Source organism: Sorex fumeus, unplaced genomic scaffold (assembly GCF_029834395.1).
Source record: "Sorex fumeus unplaced genomic scaffold, SorFum_2.1 ptg000051l, whole genome shotgun sequence".
NCBI classification, from domain to species: domain Eukaryota; kingdom Metazoa; phylum Chordata; class Mammalia; order Eulipotyphla; family Soricidae; genus Sorex; species Sorex fumeus.
Genome location: NW_026606108.1, coordinates 10,978,968 through 10,996,264, shown reverse-complemented (window position 1 = coordinate 10,996,264; position 17,297 = coordinate 10,978,968). Strand labels below are relative to the sequence as shown.

General features: G+C 50.6%; 1 protein-coding gene across 2 annotated transcripts in view; it reads right to left on the bottom strand.

The window, feature by feature from the left end:
• Nucleotides 1-334: 334 nt before the first annotated feature.
• RPS14 (ribosomal protein S14) overlaps nucleotides 335-17,297 on the bottom strand; it is a 35,775-nt gene continuing 18,812 nt past the window's right edge. Inside the window, exons 1-5 of one of the 2 annotated variants that reach the window (XM_056124599.1) lie at nucleotides 5,603-5,752; nucleotides 3,403-3,553; nucleotides 3,034-3,195; nucleotides 1,744-1,820; nucleotides 335-453 (exon numbers count right to left, since the gene is read on the bottom strand). In XM_056124599.1, the coding sequence (XP_055980574.1) occupies nucleotides 386-453; nucleotides 1,744-1,820; nucleotides 3,034-3,195; nucleotides 3,403-3,551 (456 nt within the window). In that variant the 5' untranslated portion in view covers nucleotides 3,552-3,553; nucleotides 5,603-5,752 and the 3' untranslated portion in view covers nucleotides 335-385. Of the gene's footprint in view, nucleotides 454-1,743; nucleotides 1,821-3,033; nucleotides 3,196-3,402; nucleotides 3,554-5,602; nucleotides 5,753-17,297 lie in introns of those variants that run through there. The other variant, XM_056124600.1, reaches the window with a different exon arrangement.

Sequence of the window (17,297 nt, the reverse complement as noted above, 5' to 3'; positions counted from 1 at the left end):
GCTCCAGTCCCCACTCTGCTGCCTCTAAGCACTGGGCCACCTCAGAAACCAATAGAAGATCTCCACTTCTGAAACAAGGTCTGCAAGGCCCTGGCCACTTGGTGTCCAAAGCAACGCAGCATCCCGACAAGCAGTACGAAGAAGCCCCAGCACGAGCCCTGGCACCCACCTCATCTCTTTGGACCCCACCCCCCGGGAATCAGTGGCAGAACACAGGCTCGCCCTCACAGACAAAGACCTTGCGTCAGCCCCACAGACTGGTCAAACACTGAAAGGAGGATCAACTCTTCCTGCAGGAGAGGGGAACCCCAAATGAGTGAGACTAGAGTCAAAATAGCTTACATGAAGGCCATTTATTAACAGAAAATAATTTCAGGAGTCCTGTTCACAGACGGCGACCACGACGACCCCCCTTTCTGCGGGTGCTGTCGGAGGGGATGGGGGTGACATCCTCTGTGAGCGGAAGAGAAAACATCATTGGCCGGAGCTGGACGAAACAGCTGGTATTTCCTCCCCAAGGTCTAACAGGGCAGGGTCCCACTAACCCCCGCCCCCCCTGCAGGGAGCCTCAGTGTCTAACTGCCTCACTTGCTTTCTCCAAACTTCAGATGCGGCTTTCCCAAAATGGAAACAGAAGTTCAGTGAGTGCACACAATGTACACAGAATGCCAAAGGCAGGGAAATAATCCAGCTTTCTGTCCATCTACCCAAACTAAAACTCAGTGGGAACATGTCCTAAACACAGCAATGAAAGATGATCTTTAAAACATTAGGTTAGGGGGCTGGAGCAATAGCACAGAGGGTAGGGCATGTTTGCCTTGCACGTGGACGACCCGGGTTCGATTCCCAGCATCCCATATGGTCCCCCAAGCACCGCCAGGAGTTATTCCTGAGTGCAGAGCCAGGAAGAACCCCTCAGCATTGCTGGGTGTGACCCAAAAAAGCAAAAACATTAGGTTAAAGGCTGAAAATCATCCTCATAGAAAAATCTTAAGATTAACTGGACCATGAGACCAAGGGATTGTCAACATCACAACCCCACATTAAAAATACAGACAAAGGCTAAGGGCGAGCTAAGGGGCAGGAGCTACATAAATGTGGCGGACCAGCTAGGATTTCCACCCCTGGGAATTCCTGCTGGGGGGTGGGGTGTGTGGTGGTTTGAGTCACATCCAGTGAAATGCTCAGGGGTTCATTTCAGGATCAAAGCAGGGCTGGCTATGTGCAAGGTTAAGTGCCCCCAGCCCCGTGTTAGCTCTCTGACCCCATTCACAGTCGAGCACACCCTACTGATACACAGGCGTACCCGGGTGTCACTGGAAAGGAAGTGTCCATCTCAAACCCAGCTCCAGAAGTGAGCCACAGACTCAGAAACGGAACTGCACTGTCACCAGAGGACGGGAAGGAAACAATTCACACCAAGCTGGCAAAAGTACTTGAGAAGATTTTGTCCCAAGAGGTTTCCAGAAAATCGTAAGTTAAACAAATTTAATTTCCAAGTCACCAGCCCAGGTCCAGTGTCGATTGGGCATACCACTTTTTTTTTTTTGCTTTTTGGGTCACACCCAGCAATACACAGGGGTTACTCCTGGCTTTACACTCAAGGGACCATCTGGGATGCTGGGAATTGAACCGGGTTGGCCACGTGCAAGGCAAACGCCCTACCCGCTGTACAGCCCCCTATCATCAACTTTTGAGGGTCAATGTGGGAAGATCCATCACTCCCCTGAGGGTGGCACTCACCGATCCTCCCAATCTTCATTCCTGAACGTGCAAGAGCTCTAAGGGCTGACTGCGCCCCAGGTCCAGGAGTCTTGGTCCTAAGAAACGAAGAGTTACATAAGGAAAACCGTATGGAAATTCCCCCTCAGAAAGTAAGACTAGAACTCCCATACAGCCCAGCCAATCTCACCGTTTGGCACCTACACTCTAAATACAAAAACATTAACTCGAGAGGTTGGAGAGACAGCAGTGGGTAAGGCGCTTGCCTTACACATAGCAGAGCCAGGTTCTGTCACTGGCACCCCATATGGTCCCCAAAGCCCCGCCAGGAGTGATCACTGAGTGCAGAGCCAAGACTAAACTCTGAACACCACTGAGTATGCCCACTCCGCTCCACCATCAAAAAAACTAAACCAACCAAAACAAAAAGATACATGTACTCCTAAATTCACTGCAGGACCCAGTACAGTCAGAATATGAAAACAACCCTAATGCACAACCAGATAAAAATAATTGTGGGATGGTGATGGGACTGGAACACTGAACATCATAAATCATCACAAACAACTTTATAAAAACAAAGAAATAAAAAATTATACATATAATATATAAATGGCAAGCTCCCCATGGCATATTTGATGTCAAAAACAGTAACAAGTCTCACAATGAAGATGTTATTGGTGCCCACTCGAGCAAATCGATGAAAAACAGGAGGACAGTGACAGTTGTGGTCTAGATATCATATTAAGTGAAGCAAGAAAAGAGCAGATTCCTGGTGAACTCACTCCGTGGAAGAGACAAAAAAAAAAAAAAACAAAAAAAACACCATCAAACAATGTTAAGTGTTTGACCTTGGGTTGTAAACTGATAAAAGGAGGAAGAGGAGAGGAGATGGAAAGACAGACCAGACTAGAGGTGACATAAGGGATCAGAGCAGACTGTCCATCTGGGCGGCAGGTATACTCCAGTGCCAGTATCTTAAGTATGCGACCTAAACCACCATAGACGTCTTTGTAGGGCTGGCCAGAGTGCACCAGACCATGTTTGATCCCCCACAGGCCCCAGGGCTGGCCGGAGTGATGCCCAAGCAGAGTCGGGCATAATACCTGAGCACTACCAGGTATGAACCGAAACAAACAAACCCCCCCCCCTTTGTTTCTATCACTCTTCCAGCACCCATATGCAGGGGTGGCTCAATAAACACAGTCATTTCAGGGGGCGGGAGGGCACAGAACTGATTAGCACACTTTCAATCCAGATGCTCTGCTGCCCATGCCCAGTGACTTCGCCGCCTGACCCTAGGCTGCGTACCGGTTTCCTCCTGTAGCCCGGAGCTTGATGTGGAGAGCAGTGATGCCCAGCTCCTTGCATCGCTGGGCCACATCCTGGGCAGCCAACATGGCAGCATACGGAGAGGACTCATCTCGGTCTGCCTTCACCTTCATCCCACCAGTCACACGGCAGATGGTTTCCCTAAGGACAAAAGCACAACCATTTCTCACCCAGGAAGGATTAAGGGAACACATGCCCTCTTATACAGTAAAAAGCAGAGGCTTTCTGCCAAAACCCTGCCGAGCTCTGCCTAGGCAAGCTCCATCTGCAGACAGCTAAGCTCTGTATTAGCACGTTACTTGCTAATGGCAGCCAGAACCCGGGAGACTTCACACTTTAGGTACTTACTTGCCAGAAAGATCAGTAACATGGACGAAAGTGTCATTAAAGGATGCAAAGATGTGGCAGACACCAAACACATTTTCTCCTTCAGCCACCTGAGGTCCAAGGCTGATGACCTGTTCTTCCTTCTTTTCCTTCCCCTTGCGAGGTGCCATTTCTGAAAAGGAAAACACTTCCAGTGTAAGAGGTTTCTAGAATTCCCCTTACCTGGTTACCAAAGTTTTGTAGAAAATGAAAAATTTGGGCTAGAAAGAGTACAGCGGGTTAGATACTTGTTCTGCATACAGTTGACCTGGATTCAATCCCTGGTACCCCACACGGTCCCCCTAGCACTGCCAGGAGTGATCCCGAGCGCAGAAAATGGGGAACACAGAATCCTCAATTGTCACTCCTGCCCCATTCCTCCTCCACTCAGGATTGTGCTTTGTTCTAAAATTCATTTCTCGCAACACTAAGAGATTGAATGGAGGACTAGAAAGAACCCAAAGCTGGCAAGTAACTTTTCTCCTGAACCAACCGGACAGGATGGGAGGAACTCAGGGCCGGAGGAACAGACCCCTCCGGAGCCCAGAAAGCTTAGTCTCGAGAGATTTGCAATCAACAACTCTGCAAATCCAGGAAATCAATGTCCTTTGGGCCTGATCTCCTAGATGTGAAAGAACTGTTTAGGTCAACAAGTGGTAGCATAGAGTACAAAAGCAGGGGATTCTGAGGCTGTACCTCACAGTACTCCACAGTAACGCCAGGAGTGCTTCTGGGTTCCAAGGGCCCCCAAGTCCCAAAGACGAAAAACAAGGACACAGTCCCAAATCTACCCATGCTTACAGCACAGTGGGTAGGGCACCTGCACAAGTTCGACCCCAGCATCCCATATAGTCACCAGAGCATGCCAGGAGTGACCAGGGAGCAGAGCCAGGAATAACCAGAGCATCACTGGGTGTGCCCCCCCATTAGTGAAAGTAGGAGGGGGTGGAGGGGGCGGGAACTGAAGCCAACTGATAGCTATCATTATTTTCCGGCCATATCCAGTGGCACTCAGGGATTACTCTATACTCAAGATCACTCCTGGTGGGCCTCGGGGGACTATACAGAGTGCTGGGGAATCAAACCAAGTCGGCTACATGCAAGCCAACTGCATTATCCTCTAGGCTATCTCTCCAACCTCCAATCATAATTCTAGATCTGAATACTGTGGGTTAGAACGCCAAGTCCCCCACCCCTAAAAGATACCCACCTATCCATGTGCTATTTCCTGTAGTCAAGATCCCTCCCATAACCAGTTTAAGTGCCATTGCGCATGTTGGCTAATAAAAAGGGACCACCACCCGTACAAATACCACACTGAACATAAACCGGTGCAATCTTTTGGAAAACAGCATGGAGTCAAAACTTGAAACACCCAGAACCCCACAATCCCACTTCTGGGTACCTATCCAAGTAACAGGAAGACCAGAACAAGTGCAAGAAGTATAACAGCCCAGTAAGAGATGCAAAAGAAAAACTGAAGGGTCCACTGACACTTAAAAGTCCACAGAGACACTTAAAAGTCCACAGATGGTCTGAACACATAATGGGATACGATTCGGGTGCTATATTTAAAAATATAAAATAAAAACCAAAGTCCTACGACTGGAAACTATATGAAGCCTTTAAATCAGTGTGTTCCCATAAGTCAACGAATAAACCGGTGGTCCCTGACCAGAGGGTGGCTGAGTTAACGGAGGGCGGTGGGTGATCGACGAAACTGCTTCTTTTTCCCTAAAGAACTCTCATCTACCCTCGGCTGATAGCTCCTTTTCCCAACAGTCTGAAACCAAATCTTCAAACCATCCCTGGAACCCAGTTCCGCGGGAGCCTAGGCCAGGAGGCACAAGATGCGTCCCCGCCGCGGGCGGGCCGGTGCAGACCCCCCGCCCCGCCCGCCTCGTAGCTCCCGGGCACCCCACGGCCCAGGCCCACCCCCTCCCCACGCCCGGCCGCCCCGCCGCGGCCCGGGAAACGGCTCGTGGGAGCCCACGGCGGCGCGCGGGGCTTCCCAACATGACGGGCCCGGGGCCGCCTTCGGAGACACGGCGCGCACGCGTCCCCCCGCCGCCCGACACGCAGCTCGCTCTCCCCGCAGGGGTCCCCGTCCCGCTTCCCCCGGGGCCCGCGGGTTGCCCCCACCAACGGATGGCCCCGGATTGTGCGGGCGCGGCCCTCTCACCTGCGACTCTTCGCTAGACGCCGCCACCGGAAAGAGGGAGCAGGAGGGGCGGGGCGACGGTTACGTCGTGCCCCCGGAAGGACAAGCCTGGGGTCACGGGGCAAGGCCGGACCCGGAAGACGCCGCCCTCCGCGTTTCCAAGGAAATTCAGACTCGCTCTTGGGCCAAAGGATTTACTCCCCGGGAGTGTCTAACGCACGACGCGCGGCGCTGAGGGTCGCCGCGGGGCGGGGGGGGCGGGTTCTGAAACTCCTCGACCTAACACCCCCGGGTGACGAGGCCCACCCCCCAAGATGGCGACGGCGGTGGCTAGACGGGCTTCCGCCCTGCCGCCCCAGCCCCGCGCAGTCCGGGCGCTGCAGCGCACCTTGTGGCGGCGCGAGGAATGACAACAACAAAACCGCGAAAATCCCACGTCCGCGCAAAAAAAAGAGAACAGATTAGTCCATACTTGTTCCATAAGCATTTCGGTGGTTTGGGGCCACATCGGCCGAGATCTGGGGTCACTAATAGAGTTACTGGGGGACCGTCTGCGGGGCTCGTGACGGACAGATCAGACAAGCACCTTACCCCCTGTACTGCCTTTCCAACCTGACTAATTGCTTCATTTAACCCTCATGATATTAGACACTGTTTTTATTTCTATTTTACAGATAAGGGATGCTAGTATTTGTGACCTGTTTGGAATTATGACTTAAATGGATGTTTGGGGGGCCCCCAAAGTGCTCAAGGGGCATCTGGGGCCACTCCTAGCAGTACTGGGCCAGAAAACTTCCAAGTCTCCTTTTTTTTTGGTGGTGGTGGTGAAAGGGGGAATTAGAGCCACACCCTGTTGTGCTCAGGGACTAGTCCTGACCATGCTCAAGAGACCATATGGGGTGCTGGATATCATACCATGGTCTTGGGCATGCCAGGCGAGCACCTTACCCTGGTACCATCTCTCCAGGCTGAAGGGTTCTATTCTTTGCTCCCACAAAGCAATGCAGGGGTCACCAGTGCCAACCTAGCAGTCTCCCATAGCCTATGAGATGCTGAGAAGTGGAGCTCTTATATGATGGGCGTGCTCCCTGGCCCTCAGTGATGGTATATTCAACAGCTGTTTATATCTATCCCTTTAATAACACGGAAAGGTTGTGCAGGATTGAGAGACGGTATGATGAAGAAAGGTTCCCTCCAACTAGATCTTCTGTGTTTGTAATCCACATGTGAGCAATTATGCCCAGAAGCATGTAGTTCTATGTGCTTTAGAACTGATGCCACGGAACCTCTTCAGCTTATTGGAGGAAGAACTATTTTTTTTATTATTATTAGTGAAACACCATGAGGTACAGTTGTAGACTTACATATTTTTGTGTTTGAGTTTCAGTTATACAATGATCAAGTACCCATCCCTCCACCAGTGCCCATTCTCCACCACCAATGAACCCAGTAGCCCTCCCAGCCCCCCCCACCCCATGGCAGGGCATTCCCTCTTGCTCTCTCTTTCATTTAGGGTGTTGTGGTTTGCAATAGAGGCATTGAGTGACCGTTGTGTTTGGTCTATAGTCTACTTTCAGCATGTGTCTCGCATCCCGACCTAGCCTCCAAACACCCTTTACTTGGTGTTCCCTTCTCTATCTGAGCTGGATTTCCCCCAGCATGTGCTGCCGGCTTCCAAGTCATGAAGCAGACCTCCTGGTACTTATCTCAACTATTCTTGGGTGTTCATCTCCCATTCTGTTACTTGATATTCCCCAAATGAGTTCAGTCTTTCTATGTCTGTCCCTCTCTCTCTGACTCATTTCACCTAGTATGATACTTAGGAAGAACTATTTTTTGTTTGTTTGTTTTGGCCGCAAACTGTGGCCAGGGTTTGACTGTGCTCAGAATTTACTCCTGGTGGGGCTCAGGACCATATGCAATGTTTGGGATTGAACCGTGGCAGGCCATATATAAGGAAGGCACCTTACCCACTGTACTATCTCTCCCACCCAGAGCTTCTTTTTAAAAATGCAGTGTCCCCCCTGCTCCCCGAGTACCAGAGAAATAATAAGGGTTAAGGTGATTGCCTTTCATGTTTCAGACCTTTGTTGGATTCCTGGCATCGCATATTGGCAGCAAAGCACAGACAGGAGTGGCCTGAGAATTTCCAAGTATAGCCCAACACCTGCCCCCCATCAATAAAATAATATGAAATGCAGTGCTGCTTTCTCCTTTACAGAAGTAATTACACAAAATCTACTACACAAAAGTAATTAAATAAAAATACCTAGAAGCATGTAGATAGAGAAAAAAAGAACACGGAAAAAAGTCTTGTCTAATATTAACTAGACATCTAACCTAAACATTATCTATGTGTATATAGGTATGTGTGTACATATACACTAATACATGCATTTTGGGACCACACCCGGCAGTACTTGGGACTTACTCCTGGCTCTGCACTCGGGGATCACTCCTGCTGGGGCTCAGGGGATCACAATTGGGTGCGGGACATTGATTCCAGCAGGCCTGGGCAAGGCAAGGGAAGGGCCCTGCTAGCTGTACAATCACCCTGTCCTACAAGCAATTTTTAAATTGTGGTAACTAACAACTAACCATTGGTTTGTAAGAATGTAAATGTTTTTATGTCTGAGGGTAACAATGTTACCATACCTCATTCACCCTCAAACTCCACTTCCTGCCCCGCCTGCCCTCAGGTCAGTGGTTGCTGGAGCTCTAAGGCTTTGTTACATATTGTTACTTTGTTTTGTTTTCTTTGGCGGAGTCTCCCTGGAGGTGCTCAGTGATCCCTCCTGGGGATTCTCAGCCTAACAGTGGGCAGTTCAGTGTGAGGGCCCTGTCTATGCCGTTCAGTGTAGGGACCTGGGGGTCTCCCCAGCAATGCTTATGAGCCTCCAGGCTGCACAGCCCAGACATAAAGGGTGGGGGGTGGGGGACCAGGTGGTGCCAGGATCAAAGCAGGACTGGCTGCACACAGGCACGCACCTTAACCCCTGTACTCTCTCCAGTACCTGCTTTGTTCTCGTGTTCCACTGGGTGCCTGACATCTTCCATTGTCTTTCTCCTTCTGACTGACTTATGACCCCCTCCACTTCCAACCATGCAGTCGCTGAGGTTAAAACTTCAACCTTTCTGCACCAGAGCCATAGTACAGCAGGTAGGGCATTTACCTTGCATGCAGCCAACCTGGGTTCGAACACCAGCACCCCGTATGGTTCCCCGAGCACTGCCAGGAGTATTTCCTGAACATAGAGCCAGGAGTAACCCTTGAGTATTGTCGGGTGTGGTCCAAAATCACAAATACTTCTCTTTACTTATGGCTGAATAGTATTCCCTTGTGTCCATATACAACTATTTATTTGTAGTTGGCTTGGAGGTGATGCTCAGTGATTACTTCGGGCAGGAGGAACGTATGGGGGGGCTGGAGAACAAACTCAGGCCAGCCGCCAGACACTTTACCCACTGTGCTGTCTCTCAAGCCCACCACTATTATTTTGGGAACACACCTGGTGGCATCCAAGAGCTATATACTTTTGTTGTGGCACTAAAGGGACCATTCTGTTGTGGGGGCAAACCCAGACCTTTTACCTCCTGCATACAAAGCATGTACCCTGCTCATTGAACTATCTCTCTGGTTAGAAAATTTCTTTTCTTTCTTTTTTTTTTTTTTGTGCCACATCCATGATGCTAGCACAGCGGTAGGGCATTTGCCTTGCACGCAGCCAACATGGCCTACCCGAGTTCGATTCCTCCGCCCCTCTCGGAGAGCCCGGCAAGCTACCGAGAGTATCTCGCCCACACGGCAGGGCCTGGCAAGCTCCCCGTGATGTGTTCGATATGCCAAACACAGTAACAACAAAAGTCTCTAATGGAGACGTTACTGGGCCCGCTCGAGCAAATCGATGAACAACGGGAGGACAGTGACAGTGACAGTGACAGTGACAGTGACAGTGACCCATGATGCTCAAGGGTTACTCCTGGGTCTGCCGTCAGGAATCACTCCCAGCAGTGTTCAGGGAATCATACTGGATGCTGTGGATTGAACCTAGGTCGGCCACATGCAAAGCAAGCACCTACCTGCTGTACTATCCCTCCAGTCCCTGGACCACAGTTTCTTTATCTGATCAACTGTCACTGGGTGCTTGGCGCTATATGTATTGGCCACACTTGGTGCAGTGATGCATGGATAGGGGTCATCCTGGCAGTAACTGGGGGACTATGTAATGCCAGAGTGTGAACCCAGAGTTCCATATGCAAAGCACCTGTACCTTTGAGCCATATCCATAATCTGTTCCTAGATCTTTGCTATTGTCAGTAGTGCTGCAATGATTATAGGTGCACATATATAGAAGGATATAGATGGAGAAATAGGAATACCTACACATGTATGTTCATATATGTAGAGTATGTGTTCTAGGTATAGAAATAACTTTCTCAATCTTCCTGGCCAGTTTGGGGTTATCTTTGTCAGTGCTGTGAAATAAGTTGTCTTCAGGAAATGTCAAAATCAGGGACCCTACTCCCAACTTCAAAGCCACAGCCGTTCATGCCAGATGGTCAATTCAAAGATGCTAGCTGTCTGACTACAGAGGAAACCACATTTTGTTCTTTTGCCCTCTTGGCTTCACCTTTGTGTACCTCACAGAGATCACTGCTTTCACTGATAGGTCAGCAGACTTTCTTCTTTTTTCTTATTTTTGATTTTTTTTGGTGTCATCCCTGTCTGTGCTTAGGGCTTATTTCTGGCTCTTTGCTCAGAGATCACTCCTGGCAGGGCTGGAGATCAGACCCGGGTTGGCTTCATGGAAGGCCCTGTTTGGTGCCTACCCACTGCACTCTCTGGTGCCAGAGAAGAAAAGGAATTTGTTAGTTTTGGTTTTGGGGTTACACCTGACAATGCTGGCTGGAGCAATAGCACAGCGGGTAGGGTGTTCGCCTTGCACGCAGCCAACATGGCCAACCCGAGTTCGATTCCTCCGCCCCTCTCGGAGAGCCCGGCAAGCTACCGAGAGTATTCGATATGCCAGACACAGTAACAACAAAGTCTCCAATGGAGACGTTACTGGGCCCGCTCGAGCAAATCGACGATCAACGGGAGGGCCTTTACCTTTTACCTTTACCTGACAATGCTAAGGGGTTATTCATGGCTCTGCACCCAGGAATCATGCTTGGTAGTGCTCCAGGGACCGTATGAGATGCAGGGAATCGAACCTGAGTCAGCTGCAGGCAAGCACCACAGTGACCAGTGTATGCAGGAGCATCACAACCTCAGCAGCGGGCCAGGTTGGAAAGCATGTGTGAGTATCAGGGCTAAGCCTGTGCGCCAAGGAAAGGGAAGAAGGGATCCCGCCCTCCCCCCTTCACCTCTGCCCCCGCAACATCTTTTTTGTTTTGCAACTCCATCTTCTTCGCAGCTAAGAACATGTGTTTCCCACCCTACGTGGTATCACACAGATGTTCACTGCACGATATTATTTTGTTTCCAGTGCCATTATTTATCCAAAGCTCGCTAGTTAGGAGTTTAGGTTATCCCAGAACTTACTACTTAGCATACTTGGGCTGTTCTTCCCTCAGGGCAGATTGCCAGAAGTCAAAAGGAAGATGTCTTTAAATTGTTGAGGTAGGTCACTTAAACTGCCCTCTAGCAAATTTGTAGAACTTTCACTTCTGCTAAATGAAGAATCTAAATATATCTCTCTATATTTCTTGCCTGCTGGGTGAGGTCAGGGATCGCTTCGTGGTGTGCTCTTGAGCATTTAAACCTCTTCTGTGAACCCTTTAGAAGAAGGGGCATTTTGTTGTTGTTCTCAGATTGTGAGTTTCTCACCTGAGGAAGTGTGTCTTTGCGGCTGAGTGAGTCTGGGTTACAGGGGGTGGGGCAGACAGACGCTCAGACACTGGGCCTTGGCCAGAGGAGGGTTCGCGGAGAGAGCTGGGCTGGACCTTACAGCCGCACCAGCCCCTCAGGACTACACTTGCCACAGCAAAGTACTATATTCCAACCCATTAAAGTCACTGCTTTCAAACTCTGATTATTTAATCAACATGTTTATGGTTTCTACGATTGTTACCAGTTGTGGGTCCTTGGGCAAAAATTGTAACCTTGTAATTTTGTAAAATTGTAATTTTCTCACTTGTAAAATGAGATAAACAGCATTTAAAAAGACTTTGCTTATTCATCAGAGAATTTTAGGAAGCATGCAATGGTGAATACTTCCAATAAAGTTACATATATATGTCAGATATAGAAATATACATATATCAGATATAGCTGTATATATGTGTGTGTGTATTATAGAGGTTGGGCAGTTACTAACCTTTGAGACACACAGTAATTATCCTTAAGCCAAAACTTGAAAAACAAGTAGAAATGAGCTCGATGAAGGCAGGAAGAAATAGGGGTCTGCAGGGGACATGGTGTATGCAGAGAGATCTTGGGGTGCTGGGGTGGAAGGTGCATAGACGGTTCCAGGATTAGAGACCATGGCCAGTGAGACTGGGCAGAGGCTGGGCCGTGTGTTTGAGAGAGGAGGTTGGGTAGATGTAGATGTAACAGAATAGATGTAAGAGAGGAAAGGGTATAGACCACCCCAAGTGGGTGATGTCCGCCCCCTTCCCCCACCAGGGGCTGGACCTCTCTAGGTGGCGCCAGTACCTCAGGTGTACCTTATTATTTTTTTTTCTTTTTGGGTCATACCTGGCAATGCACAGGGGTTACTCCTGGTTCATGCACTCAGGAATTACTCCTGGCGGTGCTCAGGGGACCATATGGGATGCTGGGAATCGAACCCAGGTCAGGCAGCGTGCAAGGCAAACGCCCTACCCGCTGTGCTATCACTCCAGCCCCTCAGGTGTACCTTAGGGTGAAGAGTGCTTCTGTTTGTTTGATTAAAGAAGGTAGATCTCCTGGGGGTGCTGAGTGATTTTTTTTTTCTGAAAACGGGCAGTGAGCTAAATCAGTCTGAGAACCTCTGGTCTAGACGGTCTTTCTCCCTCTCCTTCTCCTCCATCTCCTTCTCTTCCCCTCCTCCTGTTCCTCTTTCTCCCCCTTTTCCGTGTCTAATCAGGGTGGGAAGTCCCCCTCAAGACTGGGGGACAGGCACCAGTGCGATAGTACTCTGGGTAGGGCGTTTGCATTGCACGCGGCTGACCTAGGTTCAATTCCCAGCACTGCCAGGAGTAATTCCTGAGTGCAGAGAGCAGGAGTAGCCCCTGAGCATTGCCGAATGTGACTCAAATGAAACAAAACAAAAAAGTCTAGGGGGACAGAGCAAAGGGGCATTGTTAGCCCACTTGATCTTGGGTGTGAGGTGTGGGGGGCATGCCTGGGGCAGGTGGGGGACATGGAGTCAGAGATGTGGGTTTGTCAAGAGAAGGGGCCCAAGGAAGGATTGTCACACCGAGCATGACATTGACTCTGCTAACTGGCCAGTCAGAGCATGTCAGGCTGCGAGACCCACAGAGACCATGGATACAGGTTCCCACAGGCGTGAGGGGCTGGAGCCCAGCAACCGCTGACACTCTGGGCTGGTGTCAGGGGCTGAAGGCATTTTCACAGCCCTGGCAGCGCGGGACTCACTCTGTCCAGTGGAGCAGAGGCCAGGGGTGGCAGCAGATCTATGGACTTGACAAGAGCTAGACAGGACGAACTGGTGGGCATGATGCGGGGTCCCAGGTGAGCCGTGCAGGGACGGGAGAGGTCCTCCGCAGGAGTTAGTAGCCATCAGTTTTGAGGGGTGGTGCTGGCTGCCACAGAGACAAGATTGCAAGGGGGCCCCTAAGGGAGGTGGCTGGGGAAATGGGGAACAGGGAGGGCAGGTTCTCACGTTCTGGCCTCTGCCCATCAGGCCCTGCTGGCGCCCCCTACAGGCCAGGAGGGAAGGCACTTTGGGAACCCCCAGGAGAGCAGGTTTCCAGGGCAGAACTGGGCAGGATGCCCTGCAATTCCTGAGGGCAGCCTGGGTGTGGGAGGAGTTAAGGAAGCGCCTGAGGAGCAGCTGCCCAGGGCCCAGAGGGTCAGGTCAGGGAGGTAGTGAATCGTGGGCAAGGGTAGTGGTACACCCAGGGGACCTGATGTCAGTTAGGGATGACACCGCACTTGCTCAGTGGACACCAGTGGCGATGCTGGTCCGTCCATGGGATGCTGGGCCAATCAGAGCCCTGCTAGGGTCAGTGCCCTGCAAAGGCCAGTGCCCTGCTAAGCAAGCCATCTCATCACCCCTCTCCAAGGCCAGTGAGGTGGACAATTCTCATTCCCCTCACTTTCCAACTGAGCGAAAACAAGTCAGTGGCGGACCTGTGTGCTGGGAAGTGCCATGTATGAGTGCCTACCTTCCTACCACAGACCAGGTGTTCTCAGAGCATCTGCTGGCTGGAGAGACAAGAGAGGGGCTAAGGCTCTTGCCTCGCACTTACAGAGCCCTGGTACCTCATCTGGTCCCCTAAGCACTACCAGGATGATCCCTGAGCACAGAACCAGGAGTCAGCCCTGACACAGCTGAGTTTGAACCCTCCCCCCACCCCCCACGCAAAGAAATACTAAATACCTGTTGCCTGTGTCACATCCTGGCTGGGACCGAGCCCTCGCCCAACCCTCAAGCAAGCGCGCTTCTCCCTTCCCCCTCCACTTCCCTTTCTCTTCGCGGCCGGGAGGCCCAGGAGTCATCGTACACAGCTGTGGCGCTCGCTCGCCTAACTACACATCCGGTGGTCGCACACCTGGTCCCGCCGTCACCCTCCGCCCCGGTGCGCTCAGGGCAGCATAGTTCCTTCAGGTCTTGGTATATGCACTCGTCTCCCTGGCGGGTGTCCCGCTTCACTAAGCTCCCCGGCCGGTGCCCCGCTTTCCCGGTGGTACTCTCACACCTCCTGGTCCGAGGGCCACTGCACCTTTCACCACCCGCGCGCACATCCCTGCTGTCAAAGTCCTTGGCACTGGGTCCCAGACCTAGGAGCAGGAGCAGGCGGGCTGGGGGTGGAGGGGGGAAGCCGCTCCTGTCAGATTCACAGCCTCAGGCCCCAGGCAACATTTCAGATTTGCGTTGACCCATTGCTCCCTTCCCTGACTCCTTGGAAGGAAGATTCGCAGACGGGAGCAAGGGGAGAGTGTGGAGAAACCCAGAGGGGAAGTAAGGCCATTAGGACACACGGCCAGGAGTCAAGGCCAACTGCAGGCGGTGGGTGAGGGGGATCCCCAGACTAGAGCAGCACCCCCCCACACACACACACACACAGTCTTCCTGAAAGCCCCTTGTCTCCTTCCCTCATGGCTGTTCGCCTCTTTGGGGGAGATACAAGCATTCCAGGGCTTGCTGCTGGAGAGCTAATGAAACACTAAAGTGTGTTAGGAACTGGGGTTTGGTGGGGAGGGCAAGGATTGCCCCCTAGAGCCTTCCCCAGGCTCCACTTAAGTGGGGGCCTGCAGTGGGAGGAAGTGGTCAGCCAGGCAGGGAGAAGAAGGTGGGGCCCAGTTCCAGGCTGACAGTATAGCCCGCAGGAAGATCGCGTCTAAGGGTCTGGTCCCTGCAGGGTCACATGGTGAGAGTGGGCAGTGTGTCCTTGCAGAGCTGGACAAGTTGGAGTTCAGAGTCAGGATTTGGCACTGGAGGGGAGAGGCCAGCAGAGCTAAGAACTCTTGCAGGAGCTAAGACTGAGACTCAAAAGGGTTTTCAGTGATATGACGTCACTGGCAAAGGCGACAAAATTAAACAAAAACCCCCCATCAAATTGAAGAGTTTCTGCATGGTGAAAGAAATATGGGCTAAAACTAACAGGTATTTTGGGGCTCGAATTATTGCGCAGGTACAGTGCTTACCTTGCACGTGGCCGACCCATGTTCGATTCCTGGGTCCACATATAATTGGATCACTCCTAGCCTGCCAGGAGTTGATCCCTGAGTGCAGAGCCAGCAGAGAGCCCGAGCATAGATGGGTGTAGCCCCAAAACAAAAAAAAACAAAAACAAACCCTTAACGACACCTAACTGAATGGGAGAAAACATTTACGCTCAACACATCAGACATCCAGGACAGATAAGGTACCCACAAAGATCAACAACTACAGAACTGTCCAAAAACCTATTGAAAAATGGGGAGAAGAGATGAAGAAGAACTTCTTGGAGGAAAATGGGCAGATGGCCAATAGGCACACAAAAAAGTGCTCAACATTATGTACTATCAGGTAAATCCAAATGACAGTGACACCAGTGAGAATGTCACATATCAAAAATAGTGGAACCAACGTTGTGGATGGGGATGTGGTAAAAAGGAGCTCTCATGTACTGCTGGTGCGAATGTCTCTTTCAGTGCTGTGAAAACAGTGTGGAGGTATCGAAGTAAAGTAAGTACTGAACTGCCATAGGACCCAGCAATTCCACCCCCAGGACACAGAAACATTTATTCACATCATTATTCACTGCAGCACTTAGCTGCAATAATTAAGAAATAGAACTAACCTAGGTGTCCCAGGGAATATGAGTGAATTATAAAGATATTTCATACATAGTGGAAAACTACGTAGCTAGTTGCAAGGAATGACAAACTCATGTGATTCACTGCAACATGGATGGAATTGGAGGATGTCATGTTGAATGAAGTAAGTCAGAAGAAGTACAAGCAGGATGATCTCACTTATCTGCCATATACAGAATGAGGGAATGCAAGGTATTAAAGGGGGGATAACTTGATCACCCTTGACCCCAGAATATCGGAATTAGAAGCACAGAGGGAAATAAATTGGTAGGGGTAGCTAGAAGAAGTGGACAGCAAGTAATGCGGTGGGGGGGGGGGGGACGGTTAGGTGTCAAGGGCTTCAGAAGTATGACAGTGTAGGAGAGAGGCAGAGCTCTTGATCCAAACCGCAGAGTCAACAGCACTAAAAGCGGGAGATCCAAACCACAATAACCAAACTTAAGAATGTGCCTGTCGGGGCTGCAGCAATAGTATAGCGGGTAGGGCGTTTGCCTTGCAAGCGACCAACCCGGGTTCGATTCCCAGCATCCCATATGGTCCCCTGAGCACCATCAGGAGTAATTCCTGAGTGCAGAGCCACAGGAGTTACCCCTGTGCATCGTCGGGTGTAAAGAAATAAAAAAAGGAATATGCTTGTCAAGGAGGCGAGCTGGGGAGGGTGGGCTGGGGGTTTAGGGGAAGGGAGAGGGAGCCCAGAGTGCCTGTGGAGGGAAGTTGACACAGCTGGAACACTGCATGCCTATGCTTTAATAAAAGTATAACAAAGCAAAAAAAAATCACATTCATGAAGATGAAAAAAAAAAAACACTGGAAAAACTCTTGTAGGACCCACTGTTCTGGTTCCAATATGGGGAGGGGCCGGAAGCATCCAGAGAGCGCCACCTACCCGGCAGGATAGCAGGGCGGCTCTCCCCCAGATTCCCCACTAGGTGGCGCCTGGCCTCTGCCCTGCTCAGAGAAGGCGGATCTGGGCAGAGGTCGATCCTGGGGCCCTGAGGGCTGGTGGTTAGGGTGGGGCTTTGAGTTTCTGAGCCCAGAGTTGGTTGGGGAGTGTGTGTGAATCAGCACCCCACGACGTTGTATGCATTCTTTTTTTTTAATGTTGGAGAACTGCTATTTATTCATCCATTGATTATGTTAATTGGGCATGAACTCTGCATTACTTTAAAAATTTTTTTTTAATTGAATATCCGTGAGTTAGACCATTACAAAGCTGTTCATAATTGGGTTTCAGTCATACAATAA